General features: G+C 40.0%; 1 protein-coding gene across 3 annotated transcripts; it reads right to left on the reverse strand.

The window, feature by feature from the left end:
• Positions 1 to 5,303: 5,303 nt before the first annotated feature.
• On the reverse strand, positions 5,304 to 19,547 carry LOC143288864 (uncharacterized). Of its 3 annotated transcripts, none has more exons than XM_076597536.1 (6): positions 19,054 to 19,547; positions 14,092 to 14,231; positions 13,004 to 13,177; positions 12,221 to 12,393; positions 8,901 to 8,985; positions 5,304 to 7,189 (listed from the first exon to the last, which is right to left on the reverse strand). In XM_076597536.1, exons 2-6 carry the CDS (start codon positions 14,222 to 14,224, stop codon positions 6,327 to 6,329), a joined length of 1,428 nt encoding a protein of 475 aa, XP_076453651.1. In that variant the 5' UTR covers positions 14,225 to 14,231; positions 19,054 to 19,547; the 3' UTR covers positions 5,304 to 6,326. The 3 variants fall into 3 exon arrangements, with proteins under 3 accessions (XP_076453651.1, XP_076453634.1, XP_076453643.1); XM_076597519.1 differs by having other exon boundaries at positions 14,092 to 14,235; XM_076597528.1 differs by having other exon boundaries at positions 14,092 to 14,252.
• Between the last annotated feature and the right edge of the window lie 453 nt (positions 19,548 to 20,000).

Below are 20,000 nucleotides of genomic sequence, written 5' to 3' on the forward strand. Positions count from 1 at the left end.
GGACCCTCAGATTGACAGTCCAATGCTTTAACCACTCGGCTACTGCGCCCGTCGATAAACATATTCAAACATGATTTCCTAACTGAAGAATACTGTTAAAAAATATTTCAGTGTGTACTCAATATTGCGTTTAAAAGAAAACAAATCACCACAAAAGAAAATTTTCTATTGAGCATACAGTAGCTATGTTGGCTCTCATGTTGAAAAGCAGTTATTAACACAGTTTCAGTTTGTCATGGAGTTTCTCAGTTTTTTTTCCTCCTCCTTTGTGTGTGTGTGTGTGTGTGTGTGTGTGTGTGTGTGCGTCTTAATCCTGCCCATCCATCTTTCTTGATCAGTCTCCCAGCCAGTGCTTACAACTGATCAAAATACAAACATTCTGGAAATGCAGAACAACAAATAAATATGCAGACATAGACAGGGATTTATGTACAACACTAACTGATTTGATGGGGTTTTTTGGTGTTTTTTTAAGGTCACTGTTCTGCTGTTTACCAACTTCACCATGCAACCAATAAAGAGCCAAAGACATTCTGTGGACTAGACTAATTGGAACAGATCCAAAGCTTATACAAGTTGTGTGTGTGTGTGTGTGTGTGTGTGTATGTGTATGTGTGTGTGTGTGTGCATGTGCGTTTTAAATCAAATACTGCACAAAGAATAGGGAGGGAGGGGGGTTATTTTTATTGTCACATACACTCTCAAAGATCAAGTTTTATTATCTTTTTAAAATAAGTAATGATGTAAAAAATGAAAACAACTTTTGAGTATGTTTCAGCCTGGAGCAAGGGAATTCACTCTGACAGCACACTGAACACCTGGGAAGTACACAGGCTGAAATTTTTCATTCTACTCACTAAATATTTTTTTTCTAAGGACAAATACCTGTCCAACTGTTAATACCAACATTAGAAAAATACTATTAATAGTTCATAATATATCAGTGCCTTTTTTGTTGTGCCACCATCAAACAGAAATATAATCAGCTGTTCTCAAATTTCCATTCAGAAGCCATCTAATTCGGCCACTGCACATCAAATTACAATACCATTTTAAAGCAGTTCACATCTTTTTGTCAATATATGGATGTAGTTATTATCAATCAGCTTCAGCAGCTATAAAACAGCAATGAAAAAAGAAACTGTATACATACAATAACGTCAGTCATGATTTCCAGCAACAATACACAGGGCAAGAGTAGGGTAGAACAATGAAGTTCCATAATCACTGGTGATAATAGTGCAACAACAGTTGCAGAAATGAGAGTCGGCTACGCAGGACTAGATGAAAAAAATAATACCCCCCGCCCCGTCCCCCCCTTTTTTTTCTTCTTAATTCCTCAAGTTAATCAGGTAATAAATGCAATAAAACACATACAGTATGAGAAGAAGTATGTTGGATTTTGAGCATTACAATATTTTGTACAACAGATTGGATTATGCTGTCATAAAGGCACATACGTATTTGTAATATTCAACAGCTCCCCACCCACCACTGCACCTCCTCCTCCTGTTTCTCCCTCTTCCCTCCCCTCTGTTTACACACAACCCGCCCCCATCCCCCCCCCCCCCCCCCCACACACACACACATCCCCCCGCCACCCCCCTACACACACAATCACATGACAGTCATGTTCCTCCCATCCAGGCAAAAATGATTCCCAATGGACAAAGCCCTCGACAACAGATCACAAAAACAGTTCAAAAACAGACCAAAAACAGTTATCATACTGGCCAGTTAGAGACAGAGATACACGCATATCATCAGAGAACACAGAGATGGACAAGAAGGCAGTGCAAAAGTGGGGAGGGGTGGGGACTGGGGGAGAGGGGGCACGGGGAAGGGGGGGAGCAGTGGAGGGAGGGGGGGGGGGGGGGTACCCGTGTTTAAAAGAAACGAAAAGATTCAAGGTGCCATAGCCTTTTACAGCCACGAGGGCAGTGAACTCACATTCACATTGTACAGGGCCCAGTCCTCTACTTCCCACTGTTTTCACCTTCCCAAGCTGAAATCAGGTACCCATTCATACCTGCATGGAATGAGAAAAACTGGAGCAAAGTACCCTTCCCTCAGGTAACAACACCATGCTGAAATGGTACCTTGAATCCTGAACACTGGTCAACACTGGATCAGGTCCACTGCCTAATCGATTCTGCCACAGTGCTTCCACAGTGCCTGTGTACAAGTGAAGACATCATATTGTGAACTGGTTTGACTGTCACAAAATGTGAAGTTCTCTTGCTTTGTTTTGTTGTTGTTGTTGTTCTTCTGCGTTCACTCGTATGCACATGAGTGGGCTTTTACGTGTATGACCGTTTTTACCCCGCCATGTAGGCAGCCATACTCTTGTTTTCGGGGGTGTGCATGCTGGGTATGTTCTTGTTTCCATAACCCACCGAACGCTGACATGGATTACAGGATCTTTAACGTGCATATTTGATCTTCTGCTTGCATATACACACGAAGGGGGTTCAGGCACTAGCACATATGCTGACTTGGGAGATCATAAAAATCTCCACCCTTTACCCACCAGGCGCCGTCACCGTGATTTGAACCCGGGACCCTCAGATTGACAGTCCAACGCTTTAACCACTCGGCTATTGCGCCCGTCGTTGTTGTTGTTGTTTTGTAAGACATCTGTGCCATTAAAACAATTCTTTGGTAAATCAACAGCTCAATGCCCACTGTTCAGTTAAGTAATTAAAAAACAAAAAATTACTCACATGGAGAATGTCATGATCAGTATTTCTTCGCATCTATGTATACCGATACAGAGTACAACAGATCATGAGTCATTCTTACATGTTTGGATCTTAATGTCCAATATTTTGTAAATCATTTTTACATGGTTAAGAGGGAATACTCAGTTTAAAACACAGTTGTGAGAGGTTCACACGATTTGAGATTGTCAGCTGATCAAATGTACAAACAAATTTATGTACACAAATGAAAGAACATTGAAAAAATAAACATTAACACTTTAAAAACTGGTTTTAATGAGTGGTTCGTTTATAACAAATGCTGGGTATTAAAGAAATCCCAAACAGATGAGTGAGACACATTTTCCTAAAAAGAAATTACTGTAAAGATACCTGTGACAGAGCAGATGCTATGTAAGGATGAAAACTTTTGTGCTAATACTTGCAGTTTTACCTGTAGAGATTCAAATCACAAATAGGGTAATAATATAAATAATAATATGCAGATGAACTAGAAGAAGTTGACAGGACATACAAGCACTTACATGACACTTAGTATCTCTAACTATGCATGTTACAGTATATAATCCATGTGGTATTAACTTGAGAAAAAAAGAAAAAAAAGAAAATGTGGTATAGCACTATGAAAAATATTTCATGCAACAAACTAACCTGCAACCAAAATATAGATGCCATACTTTCTGGGCTACAAGGCATTTTGGAGTGTGTGTGTGTGTGTGTTTGTGTGTGTTTGTGTGTTATTTTTTTATTTTATGCTATGTTTACACGGGATGCAACTAACTTGCAACCAAATTCAAATTTTGGTTGCAAGGCTGGTACATGCGACTGGACGGTCTCCGCAGGATGCAACTGGCGGCGACTTACGTGCAACTAACTAGGCAACACACACGAGAAACCACGCTGCGAGCGTCTGCCAAGCCAGACAGAAAAATCCGTGACACGCGTGCCGCTTGCGTCATCAATTTCCTGTTGGAAACCGGCTGAGACGAGCGGCAAGCTGTGGCAACCGGCGGCGACCGTTTTTTCGCAGTTTAGTTGCAAGGCCCTCAAAAAATTATCGGTCTTGGAGGGGAAATAAAATGAGCCTTGCGACCAAACATGCAACCAAAAATCGGGAAAATCCGTTGGTTTCTGAGACCTGCAGTGACGGGCCACAACCAGGGGCAACCAGTCTCCACCAGTCTCCGCCGGTTTCAAAGAGTTAGTCGCAAATTGTTTGCAAGTTAGTTGCATCCCGTGTAAACGTAGTTTTACATCATGTACTATGTCCACATGTTGTAGTTATAGCCAGTAGGTTTGCTCTGTTGGCCTACTTTTTGTACCATCTGTTTCGTCCCAAAATATGATGCATGGAACTGTTAAGGCCACACTTTATTTCAAGCCTCGGACTCCACTTCAAAACTGTAGCTTTCCCTTCATTGTACCAAGTCAACTTCATGCTTTCAAGGGCAGACATGGAAGTGATTCCTGAGATGCCAAAACCCTCTCAACTCTTTTTAGAAATGAGTACATTTTACTAATTCATGGCAATCTAGATTTTTTTTTTTTTTTTTTTGAAACCCAGTTGCTTCAGCATTTATTCATCATTTACGTACCTTAAAAAAAAAGAAAGAAAAAAAAAGAAGAAAGTCACATGTAAACGAATCAGCTGAACAGCTTTTACTCCGCTTCATCACCTGAGACTAGCAATGTGACTCGACAACCTCAACCCGTGCTTGGTACACTACATGCGTCACAAAACGACCAAGTGGTCAAGCAACAGAAAGAAAGCAGGTGGGTGACCCTAGCCAACTGAAAATTGTCTTATCAGAACAATGTTGACATCAGCATAGCACTGGAACAAGCTGTGACTGGTCTTCACAAACTGCAAGGAAATTGGGACAGTTGGTAAACAGTGTGATCCCCTGTGATCACCTTCAAAACAATCCATTCATTCCCAGCCTTAAAACAATAATAATAATAATAATGCAGTTTTACATTGTTGATTTCTGTCACTCTTCAGATCACCTTGACTTTTAATTCTGTACAGTATGAGCAATGTTTGAAATTCAGAAGGCATCACATTGAACTATTTACTGATAAAGTCACTCAGGAAGAGTGCGTGCTGTTGTTTTGCCAGACAACTGCAAAGCAACTCACCAACTACCTGACATTTACTGTGAAAGAGAAGGTGTGTGTGTGTGTGTGTGTGTGTGTGTGTGTGTGTGTGTGTGATTTCTTCTTTTTCTTTCTTTCTTTGTTCATAAGCTGCAATTCCATGTTTACATGTGAGTATGTACAGGCTTTTAAGTGTTTGACCATTTGTCCCCTACTGTTGAGGCAGCTATACTCCGTTTTCAGGGTTTCATATTTTCTGACTCTGTTAAACAGCTGGCAAGAATTAATGGCCAAGACTCTCTTACCGAGATTAGTTACTTTTCTTTCTTGAAAAAAAAAATGAAAAAAAAGTATATTATATATATTCTGCAGGAATCTGGTTATTTCAAAAAAGAAATCAAGTTCTCTTATGTCATAAACTGGTCCTTTCTTTCTTTTGTTTAAAAAAAGAAAACAAACATTCCACAAAAAGAGAAATGTCATGGATGCAGTTTGCTTACACGTCTTGTGTACCAGACTTTACATGCAATCACAATCATCACATCAGAGAACACACCCACCTGGACCATGATGCACTGTGTGGCCCATGTGACAGGCAGACACAGGATTGGGATCGACACTGACCTGTACTGACATGGGCTCCAGATTTTGTATTAGTATTTGTATTTCTTTTTATCACAGCAGATTTCTCTGTGTGAAATTCAGGCTGCTCTCCCCAGGGAGAGCGCGTCGCTATAATACAGCGCCACCCTTTTTTTTTTGTATTTTTTCCTGCCTGCAGTTTCATTTGTTTTCCCTATCGAAGTGGATTTTTCTATAGAATTTTGCCAGGAACAACCCTCTTGTTGCCGTGGGTTCTTTTACGTGTGCTAAGTGCATGCTGCACACGGGACCTTGGTTTATCGTCTCATCCGAATGACTAGAGTCCAGACCACCACTCAAGGTCTAGTGGAGGGGGAGAAAATATCGGCGGCCGAGCCATGATTCGAACCAGCGCGCTCAGATTTTCTCGCTTCCTAGGCAGACGTGTTACCTCTAGGCCATCACTCCACACACATGCGCATGAGGAAAGCATGAGCACGCTGGGTACTAATTTTTTTCTCTCTCTCTTTCTTGCTCAAAGCCCAGCCAACTCCCCACAGGGCCGTATCACGGCTGATAAACTGTAAATATCAATCCCATAAAAGTTTCATTAAAAAAAAAAAAAAAGAAAAGGAAAGAGAAAAGAAAATTTGGTATGAATACGAGGTTGGCAGGTAAGACTGATTTAACCATAAACATCATGCTTCAAATGTGACCGATTGCTTTAGAAAAAAAAAGATCTATCTATCTATCTATCTATCTATCTATCTACCTATCTATACTATACAGAGAGAGAGAGGGGGGGAGAGAGAGAGAGAGACATATTTCTTTGTAGCCTGAGAAAAAGTCACATGATTTATTTCTCATACCTGTACACAACATAAACAGTGAGAAAGTGATGGAAGGAAGAAGGGAGGAAGGGAAGCATCACAGTGTCAGCAGCTGTTCCAACATGCTAATCAGTTTGTGAAGACCAAAGAGGTAGTTATTGTCTTTGCCGGAAGCAGGAAAGACGTGAGCAAAGTCAATCATTCGCACGTCCACCAGGGGAGGATTGTTCCGACACAACATCTGCCCATCTTTCTGTGCTGCAGCGATGGAAGACGGAGTCCCTCCTTTGCTTTCAGTACTCGACACCACAGTGTCTTCTTTACTTTCTGAAACACCCGCGCCAGCCTTGCCATCCAGGGAGCTTGTCTGATGATGATGGTGTTCATTAGGACTTACCTGACTGACTTCCTTATTTTCTGAAAAACTCGACTGAGCTTTATTTTCTAGTTCCCCCGTCTTTTCCTCACTTCCTCCGGCACTTCCCTCCCCATCCTGTGTTCTGGACACCTTGCAAAGCGATGCTGACTGTGTCAGGATCCCTTCTTCCTCAGCTCCCTCCGTGCGTCCTCTCTTCTGACCTGCGCTGACTCTGCCCTCCAAAGCACCAGAACGCGTAGACCCTGACCCGTTTTCAAGGCCGTCAACCGCAGGGTTGGTTCTTAAACAGTCCACAGCGTCACTCCCTGCACTTTCATCTGGTCCTCCAGTGCCGGCCGTCAGACTCGGGGATGGATCAGAGACTGGGGATGCTGGAACTGGGTCTGAACTAGGACGGCTGCTGGTGTCTGATGAGGTGCAGTGCTCGTCACTGCTGTAGACAATCAGGAGGGAGCTAGCGTAGAAGGCAAAGGTCCGCTGCACTTGGAACCAGCGCTCCAGGTGCCGCAGCTTGATCAGCAGAGCATGCACCACGTCCTTGCGTAGGCGTCCATTGTGCAGGCCAAAGAACTTGCCCAGACCTGAAATCAGTGTTCAGCCATAGAGAGAGAGAGGGAGGGAGGGAGAGAGAAAGACACAGACAGACAGAGGAAATCCTCAGAACTCTGAAATAGGTTACTGCAAGGCCAGTAGCTTATTTGTAAAGGAGGCACATACGTACATACATTTAACCCTTTGAGCTCTGACCACCGCTTTACTGGTGGTAGAGAAAAATGACATAATGCCTAGCCACCGGTTGAGCGGTGCATAAACACTTGTGTCGTGTTTTGCTATTGGTTGACTTATATTGAAGAGCCAATCAGAAAAACTGTAATATTCTGACAGCAAACGTAGTACCAACATAGCTGCACCTTTTCACTGTATTTTCTGCATGTGCTTTGGATAAAAAAGATCGATTTCAATATAAGTCAACCAATATCAAAACACGACAAGTGTTTACGCACCGCTCAACCGGTGGCTAGGCATTATGTCATTTTTCTCTACCACCGGTAAAGCGGTGGTCAGGGCACTCTTTTTATATCTGCCGTGACACATTAAATACCAATTATTTGCAAATTTTGGCTCAGGAGCTCAGGCAGAAGGGTTAAAATTGCTCAGGAACTCAGGGCTCAAAGGGTTAAGACACACAATATGCCGTAAGTACTGGGGTAAAAGATTAAGAACCAACATTATGAAAAAAAAAAATCTAACTATACGGAAGGCAAATAAACATTTTAGTTTCTTACATTCCAAAAATAACTTTTCTGTTCAGCTCACACATCATGTACTTTCTTCAAGAGAGAAAGACAAGAGACAAGAGACATGAAGAAAGAAAAAAAAAATCACATGTTTAAGCACAGAAAAGCAGAATAACCTTCACATCCCTTCTTTTTTAATCAAACTGATGAACAAATCAACACAACCACATAAATCATACCTGCCTTTAGGGCTTAAGGAACTATAACTAGTAAGAATTGAGTTTAACAACCTGTTATCTGATGCCCTGTAGCTCAAGTAGCTCGGGGCTGAGGTCTTGGTTTGGTAATGATTGATTTGTTCAAGGGAGGGGAGTCCTGACCTACACTTCTACTACTGCCTGTTATATCTGCTGTACCTTCCGTTTGAAGCACTGGCAAAGTAACAGATAACTTCACATTTCCCATGGCCAGTGAAGTTGCAACTATGTCCAGAAGCAAACTCAACAGATATGTTCAATGCAGACAGGTCGACAAATCCTCACCAAGACACTGGACATGCTGAGACGAACTGGGCTATGTAAGCACTGTCATGTCTGTCACTTCATTTCAAACATTCTTTTGAATTAGAAGAAAGCACGAGGACTTTTTAGTTCCAATGAACAATGATATCATATACCTCCTATACCATCAAATCAAAACAAACAAACAATATAATTGTGAATGTGTGTGACTGTGCGAGTGAGTGAGAGAGAGTGAGTGTGTGTGTGTGTGTGTGTGTGTGTGTGTATGTGTATACGCACGCGTATGCACATGTGTGTGTATGTGTGTGTGCGTGTGTGTGTGCGCGGGTGTGGGTGTTCTTTTTCTTTCTTTCAACAATTATGCATTTGCATCATGTCAAACAGATCTGTAAACTATTTAAATATGACCTTAAAAGCTTACCTATCAAAGCATAATTTCACATCAAAATGAAAAAAATCCATTATGTGTCCATGAACAATCTAATGAATGCTTCCAAGGGACTTGCCCTGTTGTTGAAGAGCACCACACTCACCATCAGTCAGAACCGTTTCAGCAGTGACAGCCCGGCAGTAATTTTTGTCGAAATGCTGTGAACAGCCAGACTTAGCATCTTGGATCTGCCACAGAATAAAACAAGAAGAAGAAAAAATAAATAAAATTAAATAAAATAAAATCTTTAAAAAAAAAAATCTGGCTGTGTTTCTGGACATCCTGGCACACCCATGCAAAGTGTATTTCTACAACAACTTATAACTATTCTGTTCAGTGTGAACTCAAGATCCCCTTTCACCGTTTCAACAGCAATTAGAAAGCCACACCAACACACCACCAATTTCTATGACAATTCAAAACTGTTCTATTCTATATAAACAAACAAACTGAAACCGCCAAAGTAAACTGAGGAATCAAGCTATGTGTACCTGAAGCCAAGGCATTTTATAATTTTGGCACAAAACTCGTGATTGCTTCCCTTTGACCACTAATCTGAGGCAGCAAGACAATTTTCTTTTCCTTCCTGCCAACATCTTAAAAAGAAGTCTGTCTGGAGTGTGTGTGTGTGTGTGAGTGTGTGATTGTAGTCATCCATGCATGCATGTGCCTGTATGTGGACACAGCTGAGCAAGTGTTTTGCATGCAGTCATAACAGCACATGCAATGGAAAACACACATTAGTACGCCTGTACATAAAACATGTGTCAAATGCATGCACATGTATCAGCTTCATGTGCATATTCATGCATCTGCACCAGTTTCTGAGTGTATGCGCACATAATCTGATACAATTTTCTTTTCTGTTTCCACCATCAAGTAGCCCCTTTGTCCAGCAAATATCATGAATGCCAGTTTGTAGAAATTACCATTATCAGCAAAGTTTGACTGAAGTCACACATGTTTGATACTGCCACTATTGCTAGGCAAAACATGATAGGCCTTATGGGAAAGAACACAATAAAGATGGATGATGAGGAATATTTTGTTGACAATCCTAGTTTTAGTTTCAAAACAACAAAAAAATCAATACAAAAACAAACCACTCACACACACACACACACACACACACACACACCAGAGGAATTTCTAGTAAAAAGAAAAGAAAAAAATAAATGTGAATAAAGTTGATGAACTGAACATTTCCAAACTTTAGTTTTCAACAAATTTGACCTTCAAGAAACAAATGGTGAGCAAGAACTTTGGTAAACTTCGAGTTCTAATCATAGAATGCTTCATTTCTAAATTGATCTTACCAGGATTTACTGAGTAAATGGATACTTGTAACAGTTAAATGCAAGCAGAAATGTTAACCATAATCAGAACTCACAATTCAAAGTCTGGGAGGTCTGTTGTGTCCAAGGTAATGATAGTCTAAGCCTCCAAGAGTTAACCACCCATCATGAACTTTGTACTGTGTCTTCCAGTTTTCAGTTTCAGTTTCCCAAGGTTTTCAGTTTCAGTTTCTCAAGGAAGTGTCACTGCGTTCAGAGGGGCAAATTATTATGCCCTACACCACATCACATTACATACAAAGACCACATCACAAATGAGGAAGTGAAAAGAAGAGTCCAAAACGCCATTGGCCCATTCAAAGACCTGCTAACCACAGTGAAGGAACGCAAGCTCCGCTGGTATGGACACGTCACACGATCAGACGGCCTAGCCAAGACCATCCTGCAGGGTACCGTACAAGGAAGGAGGAAGAGAGGCAGACAGAGAAAGCGGTGGGAGGACAACATCAAAGAGTGGACGGGCCTGCCATTTGCCACAACTCAAAGGGCCGCTGAGGACCGAGGCAGGTGGCGCGAGCTGACCAGGCAGTCATCCATGGTGCCCCAACAACCCACCCACGGGTCAAGGGATAGATGAGATGAGATGACACCACATCTACTAGACAGATGCCTGACCAGCAGCACAATCCAACATGCCAGTCAAGCCTTGAGTGCTTGCATTAGTATACACGTGTGTACCTATCACAGTGGATTTCTTCTACAGAACATTGCCAAGAGGACAACACTCATAGTGTCATGGGTTCTTTTTCAGTGCGCCAAGTGCATGCTACACATGGGGCCTCGATTTACTGTCTCATCCAAATGACGGGATGCTCACTTTGATTTCCCAGTCAAACTTGGGAGAAAGGGCAACACCAGGATTGGATCCAAGACCCTCATGGACACAGCACTGGCAAATTAACTCACTACGGATTGTTCTAATGTCAAGTGCATATGCTTTAGTAACCTGACAATTGAGCATATAATTTTTCACTGTGGCTTGATGAAGCCTTTTGTACACGAAAGTGTGTGTTCACAAGTGACTGAGAACGTTGATGTTTTTTACTTTTTGCATTCATTATCAGTTGTTTCGCTTGTCGGTTTAACGACTTCTCTTTTACGAAGTCTCCAAATTTCACCCACATTTTTACCCTCATTTGCCCAGTTTCCCCCAACCCTCCATTCATCCACATCTCCCACCCCTTCTAACCGATAATAGTCAGATGTATTCATAAATACTTTAACAAAATGTCTTCAATCACCGACATGTGTGACGGGACATTAAACAAAACTTCCTTCCTCACTACGGATGAAGGGCCATGAACAAGGCCCTACAGTTTACAAGTGTTTCAGACGAAGGAGCCTGATCAGGGCTTTTGATAGTTTTGAATTTTTGGACTGGCACCTACTTTGCATAATGATGTTATAAGCTAAGAATATCTTAACTGACCTTTCCACTCTCCACTGTTACCAATAAATGCAGAGTGTGTAGCTGTGCTCATGAGCAGGAGAGTTATTTTCGCGCTGAATGGTACATGTAAACCGTGCATGTCAACAATGGTGTGTCTGACCCAGTCACAAGGCAGGCAACAGAATTAGACAAGCATGCCCTGTTGGGGCAATATATCATTCTGAATTTAATCTGTTTAATTTAAACTCTGTGTGCTTTCCTGAATCTGTTTAAAAGTCATCAGTGTGTGCAAATTTCAAACAAAAAATACAGATTCTTTCATCATCTCACTGTATGATAGCATAAGAAGGGAGGAAGTTTTACATTATGTCCCCAACTAACTCGTTATGTTACTGATCAGTTTGGAAGTTTTCAGTTCATGGCTTCTAACATTTGTTGGGTTTTTTTGGCGATTTTATTTATTACCCATACAAATGGGTCATCTACGGGGAAAGTCAGGGGAGCTAATTGGCAGTACTAAGTGAGTTAACCATTCTGCCACACTTCTTTGGCTTCCACCACCACCACGTGAACCGAGTACAATGTCAGTTCACACTCCCACACAGTGCTGACATACTTTTCATTTCGTGTGACACAAAGCCTGGCAAGTCTCATCCAGTACCACAACACAGCACTTACCATCATGCCAGTCAGCTTGAAGCCCAGCTCTTTCTGTGGAGGGTACTTGGAAATTTCCTGCTGCTTCTTCACCTCGCTGGCCTCGGGGTCGTAGGTGACCTGCCCCATCTTCAGGTCAAGGACGTTGGGCTTGGGGAAGTGGTGAGTGATGTTGTTCATCACCAGGAAGGTCACTGCAGCAAAACAGGTTATGCTGCCATCATCTTCATCACCATCATCATCACAACTACAGTGTCAGAGTGTGTACATAATAACAATAATAATAAACACTTGCTCAGCTCTATTTCTCAAACAGACTCTAAATTGCTTTACAATGTACAAAGCTCAATGACTATAAATGGGAAAATAATGAAATAAACCAATTTATACACTCAATGCTAATAGACGTCATAATACCACTCATATCACACATCCATCGCACTTGCTCTCTCTCCCTCTCTCTCTCAATCTCTCTCTCCCTCCCTCCCTCTTACAGAAATACACAAACACAAAATAAGAAAATAAGTGCACATGTAATAAATAAATAAATGAATAAATAAATAAATCTCCTTCTCATCCTCCTCCTACAACACATACACACACACACACACACACACATGCACGCACACAAATAATAATAGTAATAATAAGCCAACAAAACCACACCCACACACAAAATATGTATTAAAAAAAAATTTTTAAGTAAAAAAAAACCAAGATAAATAAATATCAATCTCCTCCGTTCCTTCCTCCTCCTCCAGAAAAACACACAGGGCAGCAGCAGCAGCAGCAGTAGTTGCTCACCACCATCCACCTCCTCGGTGCCATAGTAGAGGGGCAGGAAGTGGCGCAGGTCCAGCAGGTCCCGGTCCTGGCAGGCCGGGGCAAAGGTGGTCCGGTACAGCCACAGCTCCCGCGTGCCCCGGGGCGGAGTCTGCAGGGCCTTCAGCACCATGCCGTTGCCTCTGTCCAGCATGCCTGGGTGTGCATGCATGCGCACATACATTCACATGTACACAAGCATGCACGCACGCATGGACACGCATACACATGCATGCATGCACGCACGCAACACACGCACACACACACTCACACACACACACACGCACACACACACTTGTATGCACACACACACTCAACACACACACACACACACGCACACGCACACACACACACACAGCCAGCATTCAGCTTATCAGTTTCTGTTTCAAGGTGTCAACTGTCATCAAAACATGTGAACTGATCCACATAAGCACTATACAGTACACCACGCCTGCAGTATAAACAAATAATCTTTTCAATGAGGAAAAGTATTTATCAAGTTTTGTTTAATAATAAATGAATAAAACTCCAAAATTATGTTCTTGCTGTTTAAAAAAAAAAGGAGCAGATGCCTTACCCACAGATACAGGTCAGGCCTTGTTTAAGAGCCTATCCTCAAAGGTAAATGGACTGGGAAGAGTAAGAACAGGTGATATTAAATCATACTACATAAACATTCAAAAATAAATTGTAATCAACATATATATATATATATATATATAATATATATACACATATACATACGCTTGCTCAAAAATAAATTCTGAATGATGTTGATGATGATGGCAGTTTATTCAGATTCAAGGATCACTAAGGTCCTTCAGGTGACAAACCCTCTGGTGGCTGTGTACATAGATCTATATTTTCATTATATATATATGTATGTATGTGTGTTTATATATATATATTTTTATATATATATATTATATATATATATATATTTTTTTTTTTTAATGTGTGGGCATGTATGTATGATAGTCAGTCATGCAGTGTAATGGAGAGTGTCTTGCCTAAGTCACACACACACAAAAAATATGTATATATATATCTTTACTGCTAAGTGCACTGACCTGTTTTGCTACCATTGGCGCCAAAGCGGTGACCCCCGACCTGTGTGGCCAGCACAGTGGTTCCCTGCAGCTTGGTGCTGGAGGTCCAGGCATCCTCCGCTTCCTCCCTGTCCTTGACCTTCTTCTCACTCATCCTCCCTCTGTCTGGAACACACACACAACTTTTTTTTTTTTTTTAAAGAAAAATGAAAATTAATAATAAATGAAAAACAAAACAAAAAACCCCAAAAAATAGAAAACAGAAAAAAAAAAAAAAAAAACAAATAAATCAATTAATCAATTTCAGGGGGTGGGGGTTCTTTTTAGATCTTGCATTGCAAAGTAAAAGCTTCCTGAAGAAAGCTACCTTGTGAATTCATGAAAGTTAGCAAAAAAAGTAATTGAAAAAAACAACAACAAAAAACAAACAAAAAACCAGACAATTCCACAATGCAATGCCAACGTCAGCCACTCCTGGCAGCAAACTGCAGAGCATAAATTCAAGTTTCATCAAAAATCTTAAAAACAGAATGTTTTAGGTATAACTGCTTATTCAGCAGCACCATCAACAGTAATATAACAGCACTGGTAAGTGGTGTAATTATTATTATCATCATTAGTATTAATTATCATTACTCAGTATGATCATTATCATCATCAAAAAATAACAGACGGGTTTAACCTGCCTCATGAAGGGCAACTGTCTCACATTTTGCACTGATAATGAAGGGGTTTGGATTAATGATTGCCAAAGCCAGGGCAAAGAATATTCATGTTTAGTTTACCAAGGCTTCAGTTTACTTCACTTCAAGGTCATAAGGTAAACGAACATACGAACACACATACACACACACGCACATGAACGCACATGCGCGTGCATGCACGCGCGCGCGCACACACACACACACACAAACAAACAACTCAAAACATTCTTATTAACTTTTAGAAACATTTTTATAAACAAGCAACAACAAAAATCAATGATATATATATATATATATACCATGTTAAAATTCATAAATCTAGTACAGGTAATGGCATTCAGGTGCCTCAAAAACAAAACAACACACACACACACACACACACACACACACACACAATCCCAACTTTGTCCACTTTACATAGTTAAAAATACATTAGTGCATCACTCATTCACTACAGATCTGTCAACCCGCTGTTCAAACAACTCAACACTCCAGCTACAGTGTAAAGCCAAAAGAAGTCAAGGGAATCGAGAGGGTTCCACAGAGTACAGTGTCTACCCTCTCTCACCATGCACAAAACCACTGTAACAGAAAAATGGTATGCAAAACGTGTACCACTGAGATTAAGCAGACAAGTGCACAATCACTGCTTTCTATCATGCTGTCATGATAAACGTCATGACAACAATTTCATAACCTTATCTTATCTCCTAAGTCCTTCCTTGCTAAAAGGATATTGGAAAACGTTCATGTTTTTGTTTTGTTTTGTTTTGTTTTGTCATTCAGTTTGAACACTATCAATATTATAATTATGTTAAATTCTTAATTCTAGCTTAAGCATAAAAAAATATCACTTGAAAAGTTTGATAGAAACTGTAACAAAATCCATAAAACTAAAACCGAGTAAAAGACAGATCTGTGAAAAGATAAGCCACAACATTTTAATTCTGGGCAAAACTGAGACAAACATATCATTGTGTCAAAGTGTGTGTGTGTGTGTGTGTGTGTGTGTATCACTACATGTGTGTGTACATGTATGTATTTGTGTGTGTATATGTGTGTGTGTGTGTGTGTGTGTGTGTGTCTGTGTGTGTGTGTGTGTGTGTGTGTTTGTGACAAAGACAACTACACATCTGACAATACATGTGTATACTGATAATATAAGCCTATCATTGTATGCATTTCAGTATGTGTGTTTGTGTTTGTGTGTGTGTGTGTGTGTGTGTGTGCGCGCGCGCGCAACGAAGAGAACTACGCATTATCAATTACTGATATTATTGGTCTTAAGTGTGTATAATTGTATGCATTTCAGCATGAGTGTGTGTGTGTCGCTGTGTGTGTGTGTGTGTGTGTGTGTGTGTGTGTGTGTGTGTCCGTGTGTGTCTGTGTCTGTGTGTCTGTGCATGTGTATATTCATATATATATATATATATACACATATGGGTTTTTTGTCAAATGTTTGTGTTATGTCAAATGTTTTCATTATTAAGTGCATACATGAGTGTATGAATACAATGCAAATTTCCAAAATTTTACAAATGGCTTATAAATTCCCTTTTTCTTTCTTTCTTTCTTTCTTTTCCATTATTTTCCTGTTTGCTTTGTTATCTATTCTTACACTTTCTGGCATTCCGTACTTCATAAAATATTCCAACAACAAAGGTCATTTACTCATTATGAATCTGTAGACCTATCAACAACTGCGGTCCCAGTTCGATATAATCTATAGATGCACTCATTTTGTTATCGCAATAGGTGCTGAAAATACTCAATGCACCTTACAAGTGCATGTACACTCATGCAAAGGTACATTTCTTTTCTGTGTTTTTTTGTTTCATTTGTTTTTTTATCTTTTTTAATCTCCTTCACAAATGGAGTATTTAGCTAAACAAAACATTTGGTGCATTTCACCAAACTCATTTTCATCAAAGCAGTTGGTGTACACATATCAATGTCACCACAGACTTATATAATAACTATTGGTCTTGTTTGACAACAAAGATCAGTCTCCTTCTTCTTCTTGTTTGTTAGATGGACAAAATACGCTGAGTGTCCACCCTTTAACTGGCTTTAAAAAAAAAAGTTCAATCCAAAGCAACAGCGCTCATCAAGTGTAGAACAATAGCTCATTGTTATTTTCATTATTTCAATCACCATTTGTCTTCTATTTCCCTGCTGTTGTTTTTTCTGCGCTCATGGTTGCAGTTTAAACTTGTTTTTATTATCCAGTAACATGACTGTTTAAATCTCTTTTTTTTTTCTTTTTCTTTTTTAACCTATGGACAGGACAAACATTCTCAAACCTGGTTACTGCTACTGTACTAGGAAATACTTAAACAACTTCATGAAGGGAAGCTTTCAGTGTACGTATACAGCCTTTTGTCAAGTGGCCCAAAGTAGCTACTATATATATACAACTTAAGCATTATCAACAACATTATCCAGTTCATCATTCACTCAGTCACTCAGTCAGTGTCAATGGTCCCGTAACCTGACTTGGTTGTGGGGGCACTGCACTGCTGAGCACATCACTAACTGTTTCCATTTCTGGCAGTTGTGGGACAGGGCATGAATTCCGGCAAAACATTCATGATTTCATCACAAATATGAGTCTATGACACAATCAACTGTTCAAGGTAGAGATAACAGAATTAGAAAACTATGTCCCAAATCACGAGGCACCCAAAAATGCAACGCAGACCACAAATTACATATAGTTAACATTATTGGTACGTTCCCAGAACATATAAACAAAAGCTATGCTGACATAGTTTGTGAACACACTGAGCACAGCATTCATGACAGCAGACCGCATCAGACATGTAGACGTTAGATAGCTGATCGGAGTGCTGGGTTGAAATAAATCTGTTCCATGCATCTGGTCAGGCATCTTCTAAGTTTGTACAATAAGGATTACAAATCTAATTTACAGTGTATAGGTAGTGTTTTGATTAGTTTGTTATAATATATTTTGATTACATATTTTGACGCCTTCCAAATCCAGTTTATGTGTTTTCTTCTTGTTCAGCTAAATTTTAAGGAAACTGAAAAGTGATCCTGAAACTGTGAAAGAGAAAAATGTTAACTCAGAGTCAAATGCAGAAATTTACTGTTTACATGGAAAGTGTTGAAGACAGTACTGAGATAAGCATTTCACTTGATTTCTAGTATTTATTAGTAATCTTCTTTTTGAGTTTTTCTTTACTGTACTTTTGGAAAAAAACAAAACAAAAACAAAAACAAAAAACAAAACAAAAAAAACAAACAAAAAAATACAATGAAATTATGAACACTGATTATCTGGCCACAAAACTTCGAGTTCCTATTGATGTCAAAAGAAAATAAAAGCTACATGAACTTGAACGTTTCCATGGTTGGCATGTAAAAGTTGCGGAGGAATAAAACTTGGTGATTTTAATTGAAGAATCTTTAGGAACATTATTTCCCTGACATTATAGAAGGTAGCTAGCGTCACACACACACACACACACACACACACACACACACACACACACACACACACACACTCACACACACACACACACACACACACACACACTGACAGAAGATGATACACTTGTAATAAAATTCCACACCCATACACCTAACTCCTTGTTTGACTTTCATGAGACCGGTTTGACTTTGACAGAGGTTCTGGTTGTTTCTTTTTTTAAATTTTCAATGTCAGCTGGTTCCTCAAAGGATTTTGAGAAACACAATCAAAATGATGAAAATCAGCAGATAAACTTCACTACCTTGTTAACAACTGGAACAAACAAAAAAAGAGATAAAAACAGGCTAATTATTAACTCTACATATATCAAATGATCATAAAACTATTAAAATGAAACTGATCATCAACTTCAATTTTGTGGCCTTGGCTTTAGCATCTTTATGCCATATTTTGGTGAGCACAGCATCAGAATTTAGAGGATGGAAATTAAGTGAAAACATATTTGTTATCGAATTGTAGCTTTTGTTGACCACAATATATGAGTCTTAATGTTATAACTATTATGTAAAAAAATGATTCGGTTACTTCATCATAAGATTCTTAACCCTGGCGGTGTTGGCTGTGCTAACTATGGAACTTTTTTTTCCCCGCCCACATCGTTTTAAGTGTTTAAAAATAGTCAACAGAAATTATTGAAAGAGCCCAGACATTCCACGCAATGATAGACCCTGCTGGGTCAGTATCTCAACGTATTCGTGAAAACATAGGGTGCACCAAATGTCTTATTTAAAAAAAGAATGAAGAAGAAGAAAAGTATTAACTGACCTTCACCAATGATACATTCACAGTGAGCAAGTTGTTCGGATGATGTGAAAGTTCTTCCGTTGTTTGTGCTCTCCGTCCGAATCAGCGATGCACTTGCTCTGGGCTTCGAGGGAGCATCAATGCAACACCGGATGGCTTCTAATTGTCCTCCTAATACATCTATGCTCCAGGAAGTGTTTGTTAATGAGTGATATGAATTAATATTGAAATGAAGCTGCCTGCTCGTCAGCTTCCATGTCCACTCCCATGTTTTCCGTCCTTCACCCACTTGACTCCGGAAAACAGTTGGCAAGAACGGGAATTTCACCATTTCAGAGCCAAATTGACCTAGTTCTGAGTGAGACCGCCCCAGTCTGATTACTCACGAACGCGAATACGTCCGTGAAAATCAAAACCTGGAGCATGTTTACTGTGTATTTTAGTCCAATGACTGAAACACGTCTGAAAATCTCAACATTTCGGAACGCAAATGCTCCGCCATGCCAACTGAGAAAAATCACGTGGGACAGTCATGTTATTTCTGTTTGTGTCATGTGACATACCCTTTCGCCCGTTTTGTGTTTTTTATCATCGTCAACTTCAGTTGAAGTGCATGGAGAAAACACACACACACACACACACACACACACACACACACACACACACACGCACACACACACATATATACACACCACAATCTCTTTAGACCATTTCTTATAATATACTTTTTCCTCTGATACATAACATGAATACTTTTTTTTTACACTAATATTCACATGCATTCCCTTTCCTTTATCCACTTCTTTACTCCTTTCCGTCTAAAACACTTATAGTGAACAGACCCTAAACTGAAGATAACACACACACACACACACACACACACACACTGACACACACACATAATATATATATATATATGTCAGTGTGTGTGTGTGTGTGTGTGTGTGTGTGTGTTTTCTTCAGCGATG

The sequence above is a fragment of the Babylonia areolata genome, chromosome 1, assembly GCF_041734735.1.
Source record: "Babylonia areolata isolate BAREFJ2019XMU chromosome 1, ASM4173473v1, whole genome shotgun sequence".
Taxonomy (NCBI): domain Eukaryota; kingdom Metazoa; phylum Mollusca; class Gastropoda; order Neogastropoda; family Buccinidae; genus Babylonia; species Babylonia areolata.